At 35.0% G+C, this 22,196-nt stretch overlaps 1 protein-coding gene across 2 annotated transcripts in view; it reads right to left on the bottom strand.

Moving 5' to 3' along the window:
- The window catches only part of Pola1 (DNA polymerase alpha 1, catalytic subunit), a 324,394-nt gene that overhangs the window by 150,397 nt on the left and 151,801 nt on the right, over positions 1-22,196 (bottom strand). For both annotated transcript variants that reach the window (XM_021153188.3, XM_085838130.1), the window contains 2 exons: positions 12,119-12,297; positions 10,227-10,358 (listed from right to left, as the gene is read on the bottom strand). In XM_021153188.3, coding sequence (XP_021008847.1) covers positions 10,227-10,358; positions 12,119-12,297 — 311 coding nt within the window. The remainder of the gene's footprint in view (positions 1-10,226; positions 10,359-12,118; positions 12,298-22,196) is intronic.

Genomic DNA, 22,196 nt, shown 5'->3' with positions numbered 1-22,196 from the left:
GGCCTCATTCTCTACTGTGAGTATTGGTAGTAGTAGTAGTAGTAGTCACATGATTTTATCCATTTATATACACAATACAATATGCTGTGAATTTTACAATGAAATTTGCTACAGTAAAGTTTACTGTAAATGATAAAATATTTATTTAAAATATAACCAAAATCCTCCCCTTTAAAATATAATATTATATATATTTATTATAGCACTAACACAAAAAATTAAAATTAAAATAGCCCATGTTCTTACTAATGAAGACAATCTATTAATATTCTGTTTTTCTAATTATTTTTTCAGATACATATGTATATAGGTACAACTATTGCATAGTTGAATCAACTTTTATACAATAATTTGTTTCCTTATTTTCCTTATTAGCATTTCCTGTGTCTTTAACAAAACATTGTTTCAGGTCACTGCACATTATACTATTCTGTTGATATGCCCTAATTCAGCAATAATTCATTCTGAGATATATAAGTCATATCCATTTTTCACTATTACAAGCAATTACTCATCAATATATTCTTGCACACAAATTTTATTTTTCTCCTTGTTAGAATTTACTAAAGTTTGAAGTATATACATGTCTGTGTATGGGCATATGCTTTTCCATAGATGCATGAAAGCTGGAGGAGGAGGTTGGGTGTCCTGTTCTGCCACTTCTTACCTTACTCCTTTGACCCAGGGTCTGTCACTAAGCCCAGAACTAAGCTGCACAGACAATGAGTCTTAGTGATCCTCCTATTTCTGCCTTTTGTGGGGCTAGAGTTATGGGTATGCGGGGATGCACGTGACTTTTTATACTAGTCTAGAAATTGGAACTCGGGTCCTCATGTTTGCACAGTAGTGCTCTTAGTCTTCTAGGGTATATTTTTTTAGGACAAGTTGCTAGAGCACTAGTAAAACTCTCGAACCCACAACTAAAAACCCATAACTGTTTTGTGAATACTCATCTTTTTCATTGGGTTTGCAATTGTACTGATGGTCCAAAAGGATATGTAAATAAGATGTCTGGTATGTGGGCATTAATAAATGCAGTGGCTACAAATTATCCTATTAGCTTTTGTATTCCTTATCAGCACACACTCACAATACCTGATCTATAAGAAAGCTGTTACATTCAGCAATACCATATGCTCAGAGAGCAGAATCTTACTAAGCAGCTTACTCTATGCTTGCATCCCTTTCATCATCATATGCAAAGATACAGTAGTAGGGAACGCACTTGGATAACTATCTGCGTTGGGAACTGAGCTAACTTTGTTCAGAGAAATCCATTTTTACCTGAAAGAGTAACTGATAGACAAACTATGGTTATTCAGACCTAAGTACCTAGCAGACATTTCCTCAAAAATGAACCGAGTCTGTCACTTCAAGAAAAATCAACTGACAGTATTTGTTACCAATGATAAAATCCCAGTGTTCAATGCATTTTCATTGGAATATTAATATAGTGGCCCAATATTTAAAGGTTTTTATAATGAGGCTGATTTTTAAACACTGCACTGTAATGTGTACTAACATGTAGAAAAGAAGTATAAGTCACCTAACCAGTATTTCCTAAGTAATCATTCCATGCTACAAAATCATGCATAGATAAATGATTCACTCAAGGTTTAATTTTTTTTAATTTAAATCTACTATATTTAAATCTATTTAAATCTACTATAACACAAAAAGATGAAAGACATGATTTAATATCCAATACTATAAGTAACCTTTAAGAAACTACCTTGGCCAAGGGGCTAGCTCAGTCTATAAAGTGTTGACTGTGTAAGTAGAAGTATACAAGTTTGATCCGCAGCAGCCATGTAAAAAAGCTGAGCAGAGTGGCATGTGTTCCTGTAATCCTAGCAGTGGGGAGGTGAACATAGAAGGATCCCTGGGGCTTGCTGGCCAGCCAGTCTAGCCAAACCAGTGAGCTCCAGGTTCACTGAGAGACTCTCTTCTCCAGAAAATGAGGTAAAGAAGCTAATGAAGAAAATGAAGCCAACACTGACTTCTGGCCTTCATATGCATTGGCACACATCTATACCCATGTACACAAGGTTTAAGATTTGGTATAATGACCCCCTCCCCCAAAATGATGTCTGTCATGAACAGAAAGAGCAAGTAAAACATGTTTCTTCTTTCTCCAATGGCATTCCTGTGTGAAACAAAATTTTCTTTACAAACTAATAGCAAATAACAATATATGAGAAGCTGAAGAAGGTATGAGATTTCAGCTATCTTCTAAGTCAGGTAAGAAGCATATTTAAAACATATAAAACAACACAACTGTCTTTATTACATTATTTATGAAGTTATTTTTTCACAAAATGGGCTCATCTTGAGATATGGCTCCATTATGTAGACTGGTTGGCCTGGAACTTGCCTTAATCTCACAGAGATACTACTGCCTCTGCCTCCCATGTGGTAGGATCAATACTGAATGCTACCAACACCCAGCACTTAAATATTATTATATTTTTATTTAATATCCTTGTTATTCATAAATGGATACATACTTTAGTGCCCTGGTTTTAATTTTTAAAATATGAATTCATATTAGAAAACACATTGGCATCTGTAGTATTTTAAGAATCTACTGGGGTAAGTGGGGAGGAGGTATGGGATGTGGAACAATCGGAAGGTGGGTGGGGAGAAATAAAATATGGAGCGTAAAAAATAAATTAATTAAAAAAAATTTTAAAAGGAATCCACTGGGGTCCTAAAGATGAAAATGTTTGAGAACTATTGAGCTATATTACAAAAAAAAATGTTTTATTAGAAAGTCTTCATTGGTCTTTGTAAAGCAGTGGCTCTCAAGCTTTAATACAGTTCCTCATGTTGCTACTGTTATGAATTGCAATGTCAATATCTATTTTGTGATGATCTCAGGCAATCCCTGGGAAAGGTACTTCAACCCAGCCCCTGTTGAGAACTGCTGTTCCAACAGATCTGGAACATCACTACATCACTAATGGAAAGCTGGAGTTGAAGGTCTCAATTGTAGTCTGCGTGGTCTCTAAATCCTTAAGTATAAACATAGACGTAAATCCTGAGCAGTGTCAGTTTTATTTTAGTCCTGGATCCTGAAAGTTAGCTAGCAAATCATCCAGGTTTACAGCAGCACCTGAAAAGCATCGTTCCTTGAACAGCCAAGAACCCTGGAGCACCTGTACTGCCTGAACGAGAAGCCCTTTCAACAAACAAGACAGATCACCCATTTGAAAAATCATATTACGGCACAAAGTAAAAGCCACAGAAAATTCTAAAGGTGCTATTCAAATCAGACAAGTTTTAGACCAAGAGTACAAGTTATACAAGCTTTACAAAATGTTATGCTGACAGTATGGATGTTGGTAAGGGTGTATGGTAAAGCCATCCCTTGCTAAGCTTAAAACAAACCAATACTTATCCATTAAAAAAAAATAAATGCACTCAATTTTTACAGATATATACATATGTGTATATATATATATACATACATACACACACACATATATATGTATGTATAGAGAGAGGGAGGGAAAGGAGGGAGGAATGGAAGGGAGGAAGGGAGGGAGGGAAGGAGGGAGGGAGAGAATTTTTCTATAGTGCCTTGGAAAAAGCAATAAATTAATTCTCTCCTAAACAGACATGAGATTATCATCTGGAATTCCTATCAGCAGCTATTGATAAAGGTATGATTTCACTTGTGGACCATAATATACATACAAACTGAATATGAAAGACAGCCATTGCATAGGGTGATTGATTCCCATTCTGTTGACATGCACAGCAGAGAACTGATAGTTCCACTTTGCTCCTTGAAGTCAAAGAGGTCAGTGGTGTGAAAATCTCACTTTTGAAAGGTTAAACGAAATCTGTTCTGGTTCAATTTCTTACTTTACTACAAGATAGTAGCTATAGGTGACTGGAATTAGCCTCTAAGTACAGTTTTCCCTAAATAGACAAGGCTAGTTTTCTGGGTTTCCCCGGTTGTTGTCATATATTTGACAACTCCTATGGCATTTCCTCAGCATTACAAAAATCCCCCAATTTTCCTTACAGAGGTAAACCACATCAAGTGTTGCTGAAAGTCAAGGTTCAACACAAGTGGACCAGACTGCTGTTGGGTGTCCATAGTCAGAACGGGCAGTCTTTAATGTTTATTCTGTGTTTGAACCCCTCTAAATGTGGTGTGGATCTCCTATTAGTTCCACAGAATCATATTCCAGCTTTGAGCCTACTAAAAGGAATTGATGCCATCAGGTTATGATTAAATGAAATAAAAACTAAAGAAACTACAGATAAATGTTGATTGTTTTCTAAAAAGTCAAGTAGCAAGTTGTATCTCACCCTATTTGCTTGTTAGAACTCCTTTGCAGGAGCAAACATTATCCTATGATTAATTTCTTGTATAGAATATCTATCTGGCATATTTTAAAGGATGGGGTAACCTGTGTTTCACTTAAGATTTGTACAGTAATAAATTCTTAGAATAAGATTCTACCCCAACTATCCTAAAAGCTCTATTTATTAGTTTTACTATGTGAACATCCCATGAAGTTACTCCAAAATGTTATACTCAACTCAAAACTAGCTAGTTTGACTTATTTAAATCTAAGAAAACTCAGCCATTCACAAATAAAAGCATATCACCTCTCCATCAATGGGCTTGGTGTTAGAATACTGGCATGTCTGGTGTTCATTTATATTTAACTTACCTATCAAACGGGGTGAAACCAGAAGAAACAACAGTTCTCAGGAAGTTCTTTTTCATTTTAATAAGATTTAGGATGAGTTTTATGGATTCCTAAAGAAATCACCTCCCTTTAAGCACCGTTGGGCAGCAAGTATTGAGCTGCCCATGAAGCTGAATTTTTGAGATAGATATCTACTGCTTCTATATTGCAAGCCTTTAACACCACTTATAATTATGCTGTTAACACCTGTATAAAAAAAGCTCAATTTATTCTTTCTAAATGTTCTACATATAAAGAAGCAAATAAATAATAATTCCCCCACTGCTTAAAGCTTAAACTATTTTGAACTAATGTACCTGTGATACAACTGCATATTGCAACCTATAACCTAAAAACTATCAGCCCACATCACCACAGGTAAGAAATGAGAAATTTTGAGGGTTATTGAACACTGAATATTTGCAGCGGAACAGCAGAGTTACTGGATGCTACTGCATTGCTTCTCAAATAGATCCATTGTACAATATCATTCCACAGAGACAGAACAAGCGAAGGCAATGGCAACGAGTGCCCAGTTAGTAGGTAACACATTTAGTGGAGTCTGGAGTGAAAAGTTGTTTTGCATTTATCAGATGTATTTACTTAATTTCATTCTGTGGATTCCTCATAAAATCACTCTTGCTTAAGCATTGTTAGGTACCATAAATGATGTTTGCTCATGATGCTAAATGAGTGTACATTTTTATGAACAAATAGTTTAACCAATATTGTATTGTGACATCATTGCACTTTAGATAAAAGGTAATTCCAAATCCATCTTGGGTATGAGAACATCATGCATGATGGTTGATATTAATACTCTGGGCATAACTTTTTTAATTCCTCATAAAAATTGGCCCAAAGAAATAATAATGTACTTCTTCCACAATAATATAAGAAGAATTAAAACAGAGAAATAAAGAGACCAGAAGTAACAAGGTAACAAAGCTAGATATTACCCCACCTCCACTCCCACCCATTGCTCCCATGTTATCCAGTTAGGCATAGAACTTCTCTAGCAAGACAATGAAAGTGTTATACTTAGATAGGCTGTCTATACTGCATCATAAGAATATTTGCGAGTACTGATACTTCGCTATATACTTGGCTTGTGGACAAAAAAATTATGGCTACTGAGGTGTGGATAGGCATTTACTGAAACCTGCAGTAATCAATAATGTAAAATACAAAAGACAGGATGCTTTCAAGATCTTAAAATAATTGTAGAATTTTGAGGTAACTTGATATCAATTTTATATATCACAAACAAGCCCTCTTGACGGTGTAATAGTATGAAAAATTAATTTACAGAAAATATTAAAAATACTACCTTTATTTATTCGTCCCCTGGTTACCACGCATCAAGGAACACCACTATAAAATGAAGTGCTATGGCAGAGGTCACAGATGAGATACAGAAGAAGGTGTAACCTCTGTCCTCAAAAGGCAGAATTCAGGAACATTCTGAGATTATAAAGCCTAGAGCTAATTTCTAAGAAATTACATCACTAATTCGAGACCTAGCAACTAATCAAAGACTAGCAGATTGATAGCCAGTACTTATCTGCTCTTTTTTTTTTTTTTTTTTTTTTTTTTTAGATGGAGGGGCAGTCCCATGTGGGGTTAGCAATATCTCAACTTTCAAAAATAATAGCAAAGAACTCTAGGAAATGTTCTTCTGCAGGTACCCAGACAGACAAGAAGACTGGTAAAGAAACACACACTGCCCTATTCAAACACCTTAAACAAACACACCATAATGAGGACTGGGAGCACTCTCATCATTGTGTTTGTCGCAGACTCCACCTTTAGAAAGGTTTAACTCTATGTAAATATTCAAGTAAGAGTTCGATTCACACAGTAACTGATAGTAAATGGACACAGCACCCCCTTCCTAGGTACTAAAATGGGTTGAATTTCCCACTCATGAGGCAAGGCATCAGGCTATGTTAACATTTCAATCTCAGATTCGCTTTTTTGAACAGTTGAGGGGAACACTTCAGAAATGAACCAGCTAAACAAACTTCCCAGCAGTACTTGACAGAGCTACACCTATTCTTCCCATTTCCAAAGCAGTGGAGAATTAATTACCAGTTCTATGGATCTATTGTAAGTATAATAGACTAAAGAGCTATCACAGACACATTTATTGTAAAAGCACAATCCCAAGAGTGTCTAGTGGAGGGCCAAAACGATTAACACAAATGCTTTGTCAGATCAAAGATAAAACCTGCACCGCCCAATTGAGGAATGAATTAGAACAGTGGGTTATCTTTCAAATTAACCAGGGCAGTTAGTGAGGAAAATTTCATGAAAGTGTAATTCTTAGCCTTTGTGAATCCACACAGCAGGCATTCTGCCAGCTGACAAGATGATGAAATTTTCATGCTTAAAAAAAGCCCTCTTCATTTCCCAATTTAGATTAGCTAGTGCTTCTCTCCCTTTGTGTGTGTGTGTGTGTGTGTGTGTGTGTGTGTGTGTTCTTGGGAAAAAATTTTAAGGGAGGACATGTATCAATTTTTCATTCTAAACTTGAATCTCAAAAACTATCCTTAAAAGCTTAATCTGCCTTCTTATGATAAAAAAATATATATCAGTTCAGCATGAACAGAGTAACAAACACAGCTCAAAGAATGAAATCAATTTTGAATAAGGCTCTTTGTGCCATGTCATTTTCAACACTTCACCAAACTTTGAAGTAAAATACAAAGTTGTCTTTCTCCTAAGTAAATTAATACATTACTCAAAAATGTGTTCGTTCAGTGTTTTCAAAATTTCTATGCATTTAAAGATTTGTATGTTAATAAAAATGAGAATTGCAAGCCTCCACTCACTGCGGTATAGAGGGGGAAAACATCTCCTCCTATTAAAGCAGTGAGTATTAAAATATTACAATGTGATGTAGAGTGCTTCATTCTAAGATGCATACATTTGTAGAAACGTTACATGACATTTCCTCATCTAGTCAGGACTACTTATTCACAACTGAAGAGCATGTGATACTTTTTTTCTAAAACACAAGTGATTTAGAAGAATACTTTGTGATTTTAATTTTTTTAATTTTTTTCTTGGCAACCTAATTTTATAGTAATCTAAAACTATGTTCCTTAGCAGGTTATATAGTTTGCTCAAGTGCCATCTTCCACCTAACTGTCTTCCAAGTTCTTCCTTTCTAAGAATCACATCTTTGCTTGGTGTACATTGGTTTCTCTTGCTGAAATTCTAAGACTAAAATAAATATAATGATACTCTTAACTAAGGTCCACAAATAAGTGCTTCTTCTATTCAGTGAGTCTTTTTTAATATTACAAAATATGAAGAAGCCCTGTTGGTAACCTGCTTCAGAGAAAAGTCATTTAATCTCAGTATTTTATCTCAATATCCTTTCAAATATGATTGCTGTATGAGTATTTAGATAAATTGCCATTAATTCTCAGACATCACACTGAACAGTGTCACTTGAGGCTTGGTTAACCAAAAACCTCAATACCACACCCCTCTGCTGGCAAACGTTGCATTGTGTCTCAAGACAACAGAAAATAGAAATTGTCTCTCACTTACTTTTAAAACATACTGTTCACATACAACCTCAGCCTGAGACCAGGAAAAGAGTTGGCTTTCTTCCATCTGGTCACTTAGGATTAGGATCAGAAAGTAGAAAAGTTTCTAATTTTGAGAACCAATGGTTCTATCATTCTTTTTGTTTGTTTGGTTGGTTGGTTTTTTGAGACAGGGCTTCTCTGTGTAGTCCTGGGTTCTATCATTCTTTAATCACAAGAGTATCATTTGGATATTTTAACCAGAAATATCTTAACAAAGTCAATCAAGTAAGCAGTTAAGTACAGAAAAACTTTCACTTGCTTGTTACAGAGAAAGTTGGTGGAAAAGAGAAAGCAAGGGCTCTAACGACTTCATTTTAAATACCTGCTCTCCAAAAGTAGATTATTTACCTTAAAAAATGCTTTTGTAACTAAGGCCATTACCACCACCACCACCACCACCCACCCACCCATGTACAATTTATAAATTCAACCTTTAGTTTTGGCACGTTCTAATTATATGGATCACTTTTCTCCCTATTCTCAACGTAGTCAAAACAGATAGCTCCTTCTTACAGAAGGAACTAGAGTCATTGCCTTTAGCATTAACATTTCCATGGTGAAGCTTTTGATAGACTAAACACAGATGGGAAAGTCAGGATTCTTCCCAAGAGTCAAGATCCTACTTCACTCAATAAGGCCTGCAAATGAGAAGAAGCTGAATAGTTCTGATTTGGGTTCTTCACGCTAAATAAAGGTCTAACATGGCATGAGCTGAACGTTTCATGTACTGTAGAATGTGACCCCGTAGATAACCATTACTTCCATCCAGCTCTTCATTAAGTCCAGCACAGCTTTATTCACTAAAACTTTGCAGAGTTTAACAAAATGTAGTCATAATTATTATTTAAAACAGGCAAACCTACTTATTTTCTTTAAATGTAAACACAAATTATTCCATGCTAAATCACATTGGGACTCTGTGTTCTCATTCTTCATCTTAATGATCTAATATCCATTTTATATTGTTATATTTCTTACTACGTGAAACATGTTTCAAATGACTTCACAAGTGTTTCAAAGAAGAAGAGGCTATGTTACATCTTAATTATTAAATAGAAAGTATAGAATAGTAAAGTCATGAATCTTATCTAATAGTACTTCAACATTTTTTTTAAATGTCTTGCCAACACAGCCTTTGGTTTTGTTTTTAGAGACAAGATTTCTCTGTGTAGCTTGTCAACACAGCCTTTTAAAGGGTATAGTGAATTTTTAAGTGACAGAAAATTTGTTTAGATGACAAATGATATGACACACAAAGAAATATGAGAAATGTACAGTCTTTTTCAATTTTAATTTTTAAAGAGAAAAAGATGCATTCATCTGAAATGTGTTCAGAAAACAAAACAAAAAAATCAGAATAAAAGCAAAGATAGCTTACTTTTCTGAGATTTTTTATTGTACATATATGAAAATGAGATATCCTCTTTGATATCTCAAACTGCACTTCAATTTAAAAGATGGTTCTTTTAACTTCTTCAGAAAACTAATCAAATTTTCAATCTTAAAACTCCAATAATTAAAGAGAAATGACATTTATGAGAAAAATCAGAGTTTTTATCATACTACTAAAATAAAATTTTTTGAGCAGGTGAGATAGCTTAGTTGATTAAGGCCTTACCACCAAGCCTGATGACCTAAGTATGATCCCTAGGAATCAATTTGATGGAAACAGAGAAAGAACCAACTCCCTCCATAGAGGCATTATCCTGAACCACCCCACACATAAATAGATAGATAGATAGATAGATAGATAGATAGGTAAATAAATAAATAAATTTTAAGTTGAAGTGTGTCACATTTTATTAGTAGTATTTTACTGTGAATTTCCTAAGTGTTCTCAACTGCAATAAAAACTATAAAACAATTATTAAACCTCAGTAAATGGAGTGTGTAATGTCTTATTACAGATACTTACATCATAGTACTTTTTAATGCAACGTCTAATGTCCATGATCAATTTGTTGCTCAGCTGTACCATAAAGGTCAACGGTGAAACCTTACAATCAACATTACTGCAACGATACAAGCTGGGTTCCATATCCAGTCCCTATAGAAGCCAGGATAAACAAGTACACACAAGGTTATTACCAGAAACAATGTTATGCCTCAAACTTATTTTATTTTTTCTTGGCACACAACACTTTTCTAGAAGAGTTTGTAACTATGCTTTATGCGTTGTTTATGGCTTTGAGAGCCTAATTAGACGTACGTGCTATCTATTCTTTTGCTATCATCACAATGAACTACACAGTCCAAGGGAAAACCATGACCTCACTACTTTCCGCCCCATGTAAGGCAGGCCTTACAGAGAAGGTCATTGCCTCTTTGAAACCAGCAGAGAAAGCATGTTACCAAAAATAAACATTATTTTTAGAGATACTGATCAATAATTCTAATCTGCAGTCATTCATTACAAACTTGAAGATAAAGCAAGGACCGAGGCTTATACAACATTAGTTAGCTGTTACTACATCAACTGAAATTTAGACAGAGAAATCTAAAACGTAAAAGTACTGTACCGCAAAAGTAATAAAGCAATCTCATTTATCATAAGATTAGCAAATCTAAAATTCTTGTGCCTTAAAAGAATTAAAATTATGTAGGAAAGGATGCTTCAAGAGGAGTATAAGTTTGGAAGAGTAACTATTAGCAGTTGGAGAAACATTTTATTGTGTCACAGTTTGTTTTAAACAAAGACAAAACAAATATAAGATATAAGGAAACTGTTGGGGTTTCTGGAGCATTTGTTTTCCTTCTGGATACTTAAACATCTTGGTTGGTTTCCTGCTCCAATCTGGTGTATAACCCTACCCGACAAGCTAAGCAATTCCAGGTGGAAGAGATTTCAGAGCTTGACATCGGCTCTTCCACAGTTAGCCCATCTGCAAGTCGTCAAGCCTCCATGCAATTAACTATCTTATTTACAGCTGTAATGAAGCAAAGCTCAAGGATTTAGCAAGTATTGCTGATCTGTGTCTGCCTCTTCCTTGCACTTGCTTCCAAAAGCTGCTTTGTTTTGATTCAAAAAATGCAAAACATCTGCTGTTTGTCCAAATTAACTTAAAATAATTACTTTTAATTTAGATAAAGGATGTATTTTCCTTCAGTTTCAAGGTTTCAGAGTTCTGCTGCCTACTCATTTGCCAATGGCTAGCACACTTTTAACACTGTAGTGAAATAAAGTGAATTGGCCAAGTTTCAAGTTCTGATCCAAGGTCAATGATACATTTTTGGCAGTACTCCTTGACAGAAAGGTCTCCCTGTCATGTTTTTAAAACATCTGATATGGAAAGACAAAACAAACAAACAAATAAAAAACCAACAACAAAAAACTAAAAAGCACCTTTGTCAAAAAAAACCAAAAAAACAAAACAACAACAAAGAGGTGGGGGGGGGGCGCATGTAAAGACAAACCTAATACTTCTAATTTAAGAGAAACCCAGGTATTGCTCAGATTTAATAAGTGGGAGCTGGTAATAGGAAAACAAAGGTTACTAATTAAGGAGTTCTAATAAAAATATTTTGAGATAATGAGAATTTTTAAGAGAGTCCATTTAAAAAAAAGGTCAAGCACTCTAGGAAGGCAAAAAACAATTATTAAAGCACATTCAATTAAACATTTCTCAGCGGACATGAAGTTATGAAAGCAGAACTCACATAACTAAAATTCTTTAAAGACATAAATGAAACATCTAGATTACCTATATATATTCTGTGTGTGTGTTCTCTAAAGTGTAGGGAAGGGCACTCTGTACTGTATTGGTTTCCAAACAAAATGAAAGACAGAAACAAAACAGAATAACTAACCGAGCCTTCAAAGACATTATCATAAATATTTTCAGTTCCACATGAAGGACAAAGGCATTTGAATTTTTCACAATCCTTGTATTTCTCTTCATCAGTTAGCTGTGCTGGACCACCAAGGAGAGCATCATTCTCTTCATCTTTGTGATACTGATGAACTCTAAATTGAGTGGAGTCAAGTCCTATCAAGCAACCAAACAAACAAAAATATTAAGAGTATTCATCCAAAACAAAATATCTCCAAAGTAAATTCTTACAAAAGAATGTTTTCCAAGTTTGTATATACACAGGTAAAAACCACTTGAACTCAAGATCACGTGGACAAATTACTTCTCTGTTTATAAGACTATGAATCAAACAAGTAACTCTAACAACACAATGTAGAAACATGTCAACACGTAGAAAAATGCTCCAAAGCATTTCATAGAGTTTTTCTCCAGTCACATAAAAAACTCAAATAATTATATCCTGTTACTAACATATACTCTTAAAATATAGTGCGACCATTAAAACTGAAAACAGAACAAAAATCCCATTAAAGAAATTATGTTCGCTGCCATTCTGACTCCTTCAAATGCAGTCACAACTGCAAACCTTGATTTCAATGCAGCGGTCGATTTCATCTTGGCTCAATAGTTAACAGCATGTATGTTGCAATCTAATTCAGTGGTTATAATTCAGTAGCAGCATCTGAGACAAAGTACAACATCATGTTCTCAGATGTGTCTGAAATTCATAAACTTAAAACATGTACAAAGTGATGGATCTACATATTTCATAGGCCCACATACACTCAACAGTCTTGAAGCCAAATGCAATTCCTACACTTCATTTGAGACAACACAATAAATAAATCTAGGTATAGTATACACTATATCTTGTTTCCAACAACTATTTTAAGACATGAAGCATTCTTATCAATTCAATTTTTCCCTGTCAAATTTCACTCCTTGGATTTATCAAACTCCTATGTTCTTTTTGGTCAGTCAAATCACACATAGTAATTATAAACTTCTTGAGGCAATCGATTTCAGCATAGCAAGGTGGCAAACAAAGAATAGATAACTGTGATATGAGCCTCAGTTTTCTCACCCACAAAATGGAAGTGTCACCAGCCATACAGTTTTGAACTTCAAATGAGATAATAATAGGATAAGCCTAATCCAGTGGTGCTTAATAAATAGTAAACACTTAATAAAATCATACTTACCTACAACACAAAGTAGTAAACTGATACAACTTAATCTAGACTATATTCACATGAAACACATATCCATGCTACCCATGAAGTTAATAACGATGCTTCATAGAAATGAAAGTATTACCTAATATGGCAGCATATGAGTAACAATTTTTAAATATTTTTTCAGAACAATCTAGATAATAAGTGATATAAGTTACTGTGCTATATGGCAATTGACCCATGCCAAAGCCATCACTTTTAGTTTACAAGTTATCAGCCTCCTAGAAAAAAAAAATAAGCAAACTATGGAGAATATACACCCTCATATTTAACATCCAAGAGGACAGAGGAACTGAATGTGAAAAACCATATTAATAAGCGAGGTTGTTTATTCTCTACAGTAACAGATAAATGCTATTTCATTAATCTCTAGTTGTGAATACAAGAGGATAGTCACAGAATATGTTGATGAATCTGCAGTTAGGAGTAAGCAAGCAGCTATAACTATTCTGACTGATAATTATTAATCAATTTCCAATGCTAATTTTAACTTTAAAGGGGAGGGGACGGGAGCTTTCTAAAAGGCAAGATTACATAGTTAAAAACAAAGGAACAAAATCATGCTGGGTTGTACAGGTACACAACTGACCAGAGGCTATTCCCTAGTCCTCCTCTACCAGCCTTGGTTCACCTGGCACACCTGAGTACATGGAAGAGCAGCACACTGGTAGCCTGCCAACCTGAGGAGTTCACCAGAAAAGAACATGACCTATTTGCTACTTACAGAGGAACACCCAACAAACATCTGACTGTGAGGGAAAAAGATATCAAGCCTTCTGCAGTATCTACTTTAAATGTTGACTTCCAGAAATGACCGTTATTTTCCCATGGCAGCGACGAGGCCGTCGGGCAGGCTAGTTAATGACTCTGGCCTAGTTAATTGCTTCAGACTTATTCTCAGGCTGAACTGTTTTAAGGAAATAAGCTTCCACCTTGTATTCGCCTAGCTACAGTGCTTGAGAATTTTTATTAACACAAAAGCAAAATAAACTGCAATCAACTTTAAAATATCAAGCATGCGACATCCTTTGTACCTGCTACTTTATCATAAAAACACCATTAAACAAGCAGTTTTCTTGGGAGGAGAATTAAAGATGTAACAGGCAAATTGAAGGTTTACTCATGTAAAGCTGACATACTATGCCATGTTTCTAAGGGGGCCGAGGGAGTCACAAATTCTTTAGAAAACTTGAAAACCCAGACTACAGCAAGTCCCAAACTTATTCAGCACATGAAGTAATTTAACCAAAGACTCATAGAATATTTCAAAGTTTTAGTAAACTTGAAAGTTTCACTACTTATACTGGAACTTACTAAAGCTGGCCTCACAGGAAAAAAGTATCTGGTGCTGCCACCTAGAGGTAGAGATTTTGAATTTTAAGAATTCAAAATAGACCAGCAGCATAAAACTCCCTTTGTGTGACAACCCAAAATTAAAAGCTGTCAAAAATGCCTTTAAAGCACACTCTTTACCATCACACTTGCCCTGCCTGCATCTACGTTCTGTAATTAATATTAAACTGCTCACAGTGTGTAACCCTATGAAAGCTCAGCAAGAGATGTAAAACTGAAGTCCAAATTCCTTACCTCTTCTACCGACAGCTTTCTCTGAACAATTGGTTTCAAGAAACAAACTTTAAGTCCTGTTTGAGAAAGGAAACTTCTACTTCTACTAGACTGCCTTTAAATAGATGACTTGAATCACTTGGTCAGGCAGAGAATACAGACGGGGGTAACTTGAGTGAGCTTTGGAAAACTAATTGTCTGGCAGATGAACAGCTGTGGTTTCCCCACAATAACTAGAGATGATGTATGGTTTAATTCAATCCTGCAACTTGTGATCAAGTCACTTGTGCTGAGACGGGAAGGACAGAGAGGTAGTAGAATGAAATTAAAATACTGTCATTTATAATTGGAAAATTTCTAGGATCTTACATTATTTTGGCAACAGGATCAAAGCTCTCAGTTTCACAGGCATATTTATAGAAAGAAGCATCGGAGGCGCTGGGTGGGTGAGCATAGCAGTACAGTTTTTACTTAATATCGCCAGTCATAATCACACAATTTAACATTTGACACATAATTACTTTTTTCTACTATTGTCTTTTAAAAACCATTGTAGACTACAATTTTTGTTTATGCCTCTTCTCAAATATTTAAACTATTTATAATAAAGTCTTGTTTATATGAGAAGTATCATGATGTATTTGATCAAATATTTCTCTCTTCTAACAAAAAACAATAAGGTCTCTTAATACAACTGCAAATAACTAGAGTAAGGCAGCTAATTCCACATACTCACACAAGTGGGGAAAAAAGGGAAGATCTGGACAGATGAAATTCTAATTGGGAAAAGGAAGTAACTGGTACCCACAAGCAGCTGTTTGTAATAAGAGTCAGCAAAGATACTAGGGAAGCCAATTAATAGACTTGCTATTGTCATTCTTAAAAAAAAATCATCTGAAGAAGTAAATCATTTTCTTTTGCATGAATCTAGGCCTATTTAAGTATCTGGCCTTAGTAGAAAACAATATATGAAATGCAAATTTAGTATTTAAGAAAATACAGTGAAAATATAAAGAGGCAATGCTATCTCCATAAACAGCTGTGTATACAAAATGCTCAGTTTTATTCTAATAATCCCAAGTGAAAATTAGGTTGAAGGATATTAACAACATAATGAGTATCAGCAATACTACTTAGAAATGAAAAAAAAAAATGGATACCAATACAAGAAACATGATAGATCAAAAATATTACATGAAGTCAAAGAAATTGAACATAACAAGTACATACCAAGTAAATGAAAACCATTTACATACAATTATAGACTAGGGAAAACTTATCTATGGTGGTAGAGATCAGATAAGTATTGCTGCTGTAGGAGTGTTGACTCGGAAAGGTAGAAAGAATGGAGTAGTCAGAAGTGATAGAAATGTTCTAAAACCTGATTGTAGAGCAGTCCTAAGACTTTATATAGCCATTCCTGATAAAAAATATGTAAGTCCTACTTATAATAATAATAATAACAATAATAATAAAAGCACATGGACTAGGAGATGTTCAGAGTCCATATTTCTAATCCAGTATTTATACTGTTTTGGAAGAGATGGCTCTCCAAAATCTCAACAGCAACAAATCCCTAATGGGCAACATTCATAACTTCAACTCAAATATGTCTTAATGCTACACTTGAGTATGAATTTTAAATTAATGAAATGTGTACAGGTTGAGTTTGCCTTATCTGAAACACGTGGGACCAGACTGGGTTCAGAGTAGAGATATAAAATTTTAACATATTTGCACATATATAACAAGATTCTCTGTGGATAATCTCAACATAAAATTCTTCTACTTTTCATATAATCCTTGTATGCATAGCCTGCACATAATTTTATGCAATACCTTTAATGCACTTTCATTTTGACTATGAACTATCACATGAAAGCAGTTTTGATATCTTCCACCATATAAACCAGGAGTTCTTTTTTGAGGGGGGAGTGTTGGTTGGTTTTATGTTTGTGTTTGTTTTTTAAACTGAAGGAAAAGAACAGTTAAGAAACTATTAAATCATTCAAAGTAGGTAGCTTAGGTATCATTGTGTCAGTTAGTGCCAAAAGGCTTCTGACTGTGTAGCATTTCAGATTAAGGATGCTCAATCTATATAGTAGTCCAAAAGAACCTTTAGAAGTACCTTTATTCCTCATTTACACCTGAGAATTGATAGAATACCTTATACTAAGTAAGGTTTGGAAAATAAATAACAGAGCAATGATTCCCTAGCTCACAAAAAGCCCTCTGCTCTTCCAAATATCCTAATAGATGGGGTAAAGGGATCCAAGGAGGGGTTAGACTTCTATTCTAGTAACTTAATAAGTTAGTAACTTAGTAACAGAAATTTTGAAATGCTTCCTCTTTCTCATTTTGTCCAAATTATGTTTTTAAGCAATAAGTTTTGACATTTGACAGCAAAGTGGAACCAACAACTTACCACTTTAACCCTTCCTGTCTTATTTATACATATATATTTAATATACTTAAGGTACCTTAGTGTGAAACATTTAGTTTTCTCACTATGTTTTACCCATTTTCCTATTAGCAAATTTTTATACTATTGAGAGCAAATCTATGACCTATCAAATGATAGGCAAGTGTTCTGCCACAGTGCTATACCCACAAGCCTATTTTTTGTTTTCTATTTATGGTTTACTGTTTTCTTGAGATAGAGTCCATGGTGGTTTGATAAGAATGACTCTTAGATTTGAATACTTTGGTCCCAAGTTGTTGAAACTATTTGGGAAGGGTTAGGAAGTATGGCTTTGATTCTTCAAAAGATTCACACCATTCTCAGTATGTTCTCTGCCCACTCTCGTGGATCAAGATGTGAGCCCTAAGCTGTTACTCCAGCTGCCTGCCACCAAGCCTTTGTTCTGCCATCACAGACTCTAGCCCTTTCAAACTCCAAGCCCATTTAAAGTCTTTATTAGGTTAACTTGGACATGGTGATTTATCAGAGCAATAGAAAAGTAACCAAGGCAAGGTCTCATTATGTATAACCCATGTTGGCTTTAAACTTAATGTTGTTAGCTTTCAGAGTGGTAGGATTACAGAGGTAAGCTACCACACCTAGTACATGCAACATAATTTTCATTGTTATTTGGGAAAGACTTAATTTAAATACTCTGCTTTCCATCACTTTGATAACCTTTTATTTTACATCTTTTGAAAACAGGCAGTGATGTCTACTAAACATCCTTACAACAGTGACATCAACTAATAATCACTTGGCCTGAACTCAACTAAAAGAACCCATAGCTCGATTTCACCTCTGTATCCTTCAAAGTCTATCACGATGCTGGGCACAACAGGCCTGACATTAAGTTGTTCAATGAATACAAAAATAAATTAGACCAGGATCAGGAGTTATTGGATAATGGTCTAGGAACAGAACCCTAGAATGTAAGAAGAGGTTCTCCAGCTTGCAAGATGTGAGGCTTGAAAATAACAGTGAAATATAGATGTTCCTACAGGAGCTTAATCATGAAAAAAAAAAAAAACAAATCCTTAGACAAATTAAGGATTGAGGCACCTGATAGTGGCATCACTGTTTTACTGTAGCACATGTATTTCATTCTATCCCTTCCATCAGATTTTTGTAGATATACTTCCTCAACAGTGCCCAAAGCATTCCCAAATATTGCTTACCCACTACTGCGTTTATTTTTCGAAAAGTACTGGGTCTTATCAATTCACAAAATTTATTTTCTGTAACATGAGTGGCATGCACTATTTTATTTTATAATATTTATTTTATTTTATTTTATTTTATTTTATTTTATTGACACGAGGTCTTGCTATAGAACCCTGGCTGGCCCAAAATAACCACCAACCTTCTGCTACTGCCTCAACAGTGCTAGGATTCACAGGTATATGCCACCATGACCAGAATGACCAGCTAGTGACATTTTACAAAGGAGAACTTTTGCATTCTGCCTTATATTAAGAAATATTTTCAGACATGAAACTCTCAATTCTACAAATATCAGTAATTTCACAGGACCAATAAGAAAACTGTCCAGTTAAAGAATCCTTAAATTCTAGCATTGACTACAAAGCAATGTACTTTATAGATGTTGTAAAACTCACTGCTCATTGAAGGAAAAGATTAATTCTAAGTACAATATTTATGAAATAAAAAGTTAGTAAAGATGAAATTCTAGAATGAATTTTAGATTCCCCTTACCACTAGTCTGGTCTTTGAGGAACTGAAGGCTATCTGGATGTTTGAGCACACTTTGAGTAGTTCATACACAGACTATAAAGAGTTTTCATTAGAGCTAGAGGGAAAAACCTACAGTCTAGGTAACAAAAGCTAAGAGTTCCAAGTTTTAGTGACTATGTTTCCCATAGGGATATTGTATTAGAAGAGTAATACTATATTTTTTCCTATTCACAGATGGAAAAAGAGTAAAATTTTACTTAAGTCCAATAGCAATAATCTTGCATATGTTTCAGAAAAATGATACACATTTTATAGTGGGATAATGAAAACCATTAGTTATTACAACAAATTATTCTCTTTCAATTCAACAGACTTATTCACTCAATTGTTTAACAGACTATCCTCTTTCTCCTTTTCACTAAAATGGCCTTCCCATATAGAACATCTGGCCATATAACATGACATCAGACAGACTTCAGGAGGCATCTTGATGGGAGAGAAATAGAGAATTTCCAAAGTGAAGCCACAGGATAAAACCCAACATTTGATGCTTGCCTTTCATTCCAAGGAAAGTAGCATAAAGGCATTAGAGAAAGAAAAGGGTAGTTGAAAAATATACTTGCTTTCAACAAAAGAGACTTAAAAATAAAAAAAAATCAAGAACTTAATAATTCTCCTAAATGAAATTATACCATTATTCCTGATTTCTTTGTATCAACTAAAACGACAAAGTATCAAACTTCACTAAAGTTTTAACACTGTTATACATTTCATTAATCAAAGATAAAAACTACATTAAAAGCAGGAGAATTATTTTATGTCTGTGATTAGGCAGTTGGAGAGCTTGTATTTTATGTATACATTTGTACACTTCAACTGATTTAACAGTGTCGGTTCACTAACTGCAGTTTTTTTACATAAAGAAAACAGATTTAGAATTTTGAAAATAAATTACAGTAATTTTATGCCTATAGCTCGTACCTCTTAGAAACCCCATAACCCCTCACACTCCCCTTACTGTGCCACTACTTCCACATCTCCTCCCAATCCCTCTCTAAAACCACAAACTCCAAGAGAACTGGTAATGGTGGGCTCAAAGCCCCGAGTGAACAGCCACCTTAATTTTTCATGTGGAATGGAGAAATAAAGGCTGCCAATAAAAGCAGTTCCTTAAGAGGGCAGAAGCAAATGCCTACTTTGCTGCCTAGTGCACACTAATGTTTCCTGCTGGTACTTATTAATGCAGAACTTCACATGAAGAAAGAGGAAACAATAAAAGGCCCAAATATGTGTTACTGGTAGGACTAGCAATGAAGAAGATGGAAGAAGAGGAGACACAAGAGAGGAGTCTAGTTACACAACTGACAACAACTTCACACATTGATATTATACATTATCCATTTGGGTTCACTCGCCTCTAGGAACTGATTGAGGGTTGACCCCGATGCTGCAGAAAATAAACCTCTTGTTTTTTTTTTTTTTCCCATCAAATAAATAAATAAATACCCATTATCAAGAGACCAATAGAGGAATAGTAGGTTTGAATGAGAGAATGGCTCAAGATGGAGGCCTTCCATTGACTTCAATCAGCAAGAGGGGTTTACCATGTACCTTCCCTATCAATTATTGGCCACTGGCAGACTCAAAACCAAAGAAAGACAGGACAGTTTGCCTTTGGATCAGGTTACTTATTATATAACAAAGGACAAATTGGGAGAGCTAACAAAGAGCTAGATTTTGCTAAGAGGGCACAAGAGCGAAGCTCTCATGCTTGCATATCTACACCACCTCACTCCTGGTAAAGAACATCTTCCAGTCTCTTAGAGCTATGCTATTTACTGCTAAGGAGCAAGTTTAGCACAGTGGTCAGAAGCAGAACCATTAGAGTCACATACAACTTAGTAAAAATCTAACTACAGCCCCATGATAATCTACCTTAGCTACTTTTCATATGCTTCCTCTTCTGTAAAATGGAGCTAGTGCAATATGCCTAAAGGAGGCTGTCATGATGACTGAATAAGATATGGAAAGTACTTATCACAGCAAACAGAGTAAGCACTCAATATATAACAGAAAAAAATGACACTAAGAAATCATGCATTTATAGTCTCCTCCTCCCAGCTGAGGATTTATAAACATCATCAAATACAACTCAACTTGGAGAATACATTATATGATTATTTTGGTAGCAGAATTTTATCTTCCTAATTATGTTTTGCTTAGGCAAATGTCAAAAATGAGTTTCCACTTCCAGATCAGACACTGATGGGGATAGTAGGGATGGGGGTGGTAGGGCTGATCTCAGAAACACATTCGACACAGGCAGGATGGAATATATATGATTTTAATGAGCTTTGGAAAATCCAATGACATTCCAAAGACATACTGAATACTACCTATTCATAAATCCTATGGACTGAAAGAAGATGGACATATTTACACTGGATTCAGAAAGTAGCATGGCAGGTCAATATACCACCATGTGCTGAGCACTCCCTCTGCTCCAAGTCCTGTGCTGAGCGTCACAGATATATCTTATCTCTGTCAAAGCAATTATATTCTATTACCTCCCCCCACAAAAAAATAAATCAATGTATGACCAAGTTTCAGAGGCTTGTTAATATCTAAACCAGGTCCTAGAGATGCCAATGTCCTATGACACTGCAGCTCAACATTGTAGTCAAAATGAGAGAAGATTTTTCCAACAAAATAGAGAGAAAATGAGCAACATATTATTTAGTGAACAAGGAATTCACAGAGTAGGAACAAGGTTAATATAGGTTGGAGTTAGAAACTAGGCTGAAATTGTCAGAGCTAAAGACCGTATGTCAGTAGCATTACTGTACTTGATTTATGGAGAATGAGGTACCATCTAAGGATTTAGCAGTACTTTTAAAATATTCAGCTTTGCTTACTATAGAATAGAGTAGGGACCTTAAAAGCAACATAACTATGTTCAGGTCACTTAGAATTGAAATGAGGGATGTTTAAGAAACACATTTTAAAGCAAAGATGGCAATAATGACATAGCAGAGGGGTAAAACTGTAAAAAGAAAAAAAAAAAAATCAAAGAGACATTGGTGCCTCAGAGTTAGCTGCCTCCTCTGGAGATGATG

This window comes from Mus caroli, unplaced genomic scaffold, assembly GCF_978045245.1.
Source record: "Mus caroli unplaced genomic scaffold, Mus_caroli_1 scaffold_5, whole genome shotgun sequence".
In the NCBI taxonomy this organism is placed as follows: Eukaryota; Metazoa; Chordata; class Mammalia; order Rodentia; family Muridae; genus Mus; species Mus caroli.
This window is presented reverse-complemented; position numbering and strand designations above follow the sequence as displayed.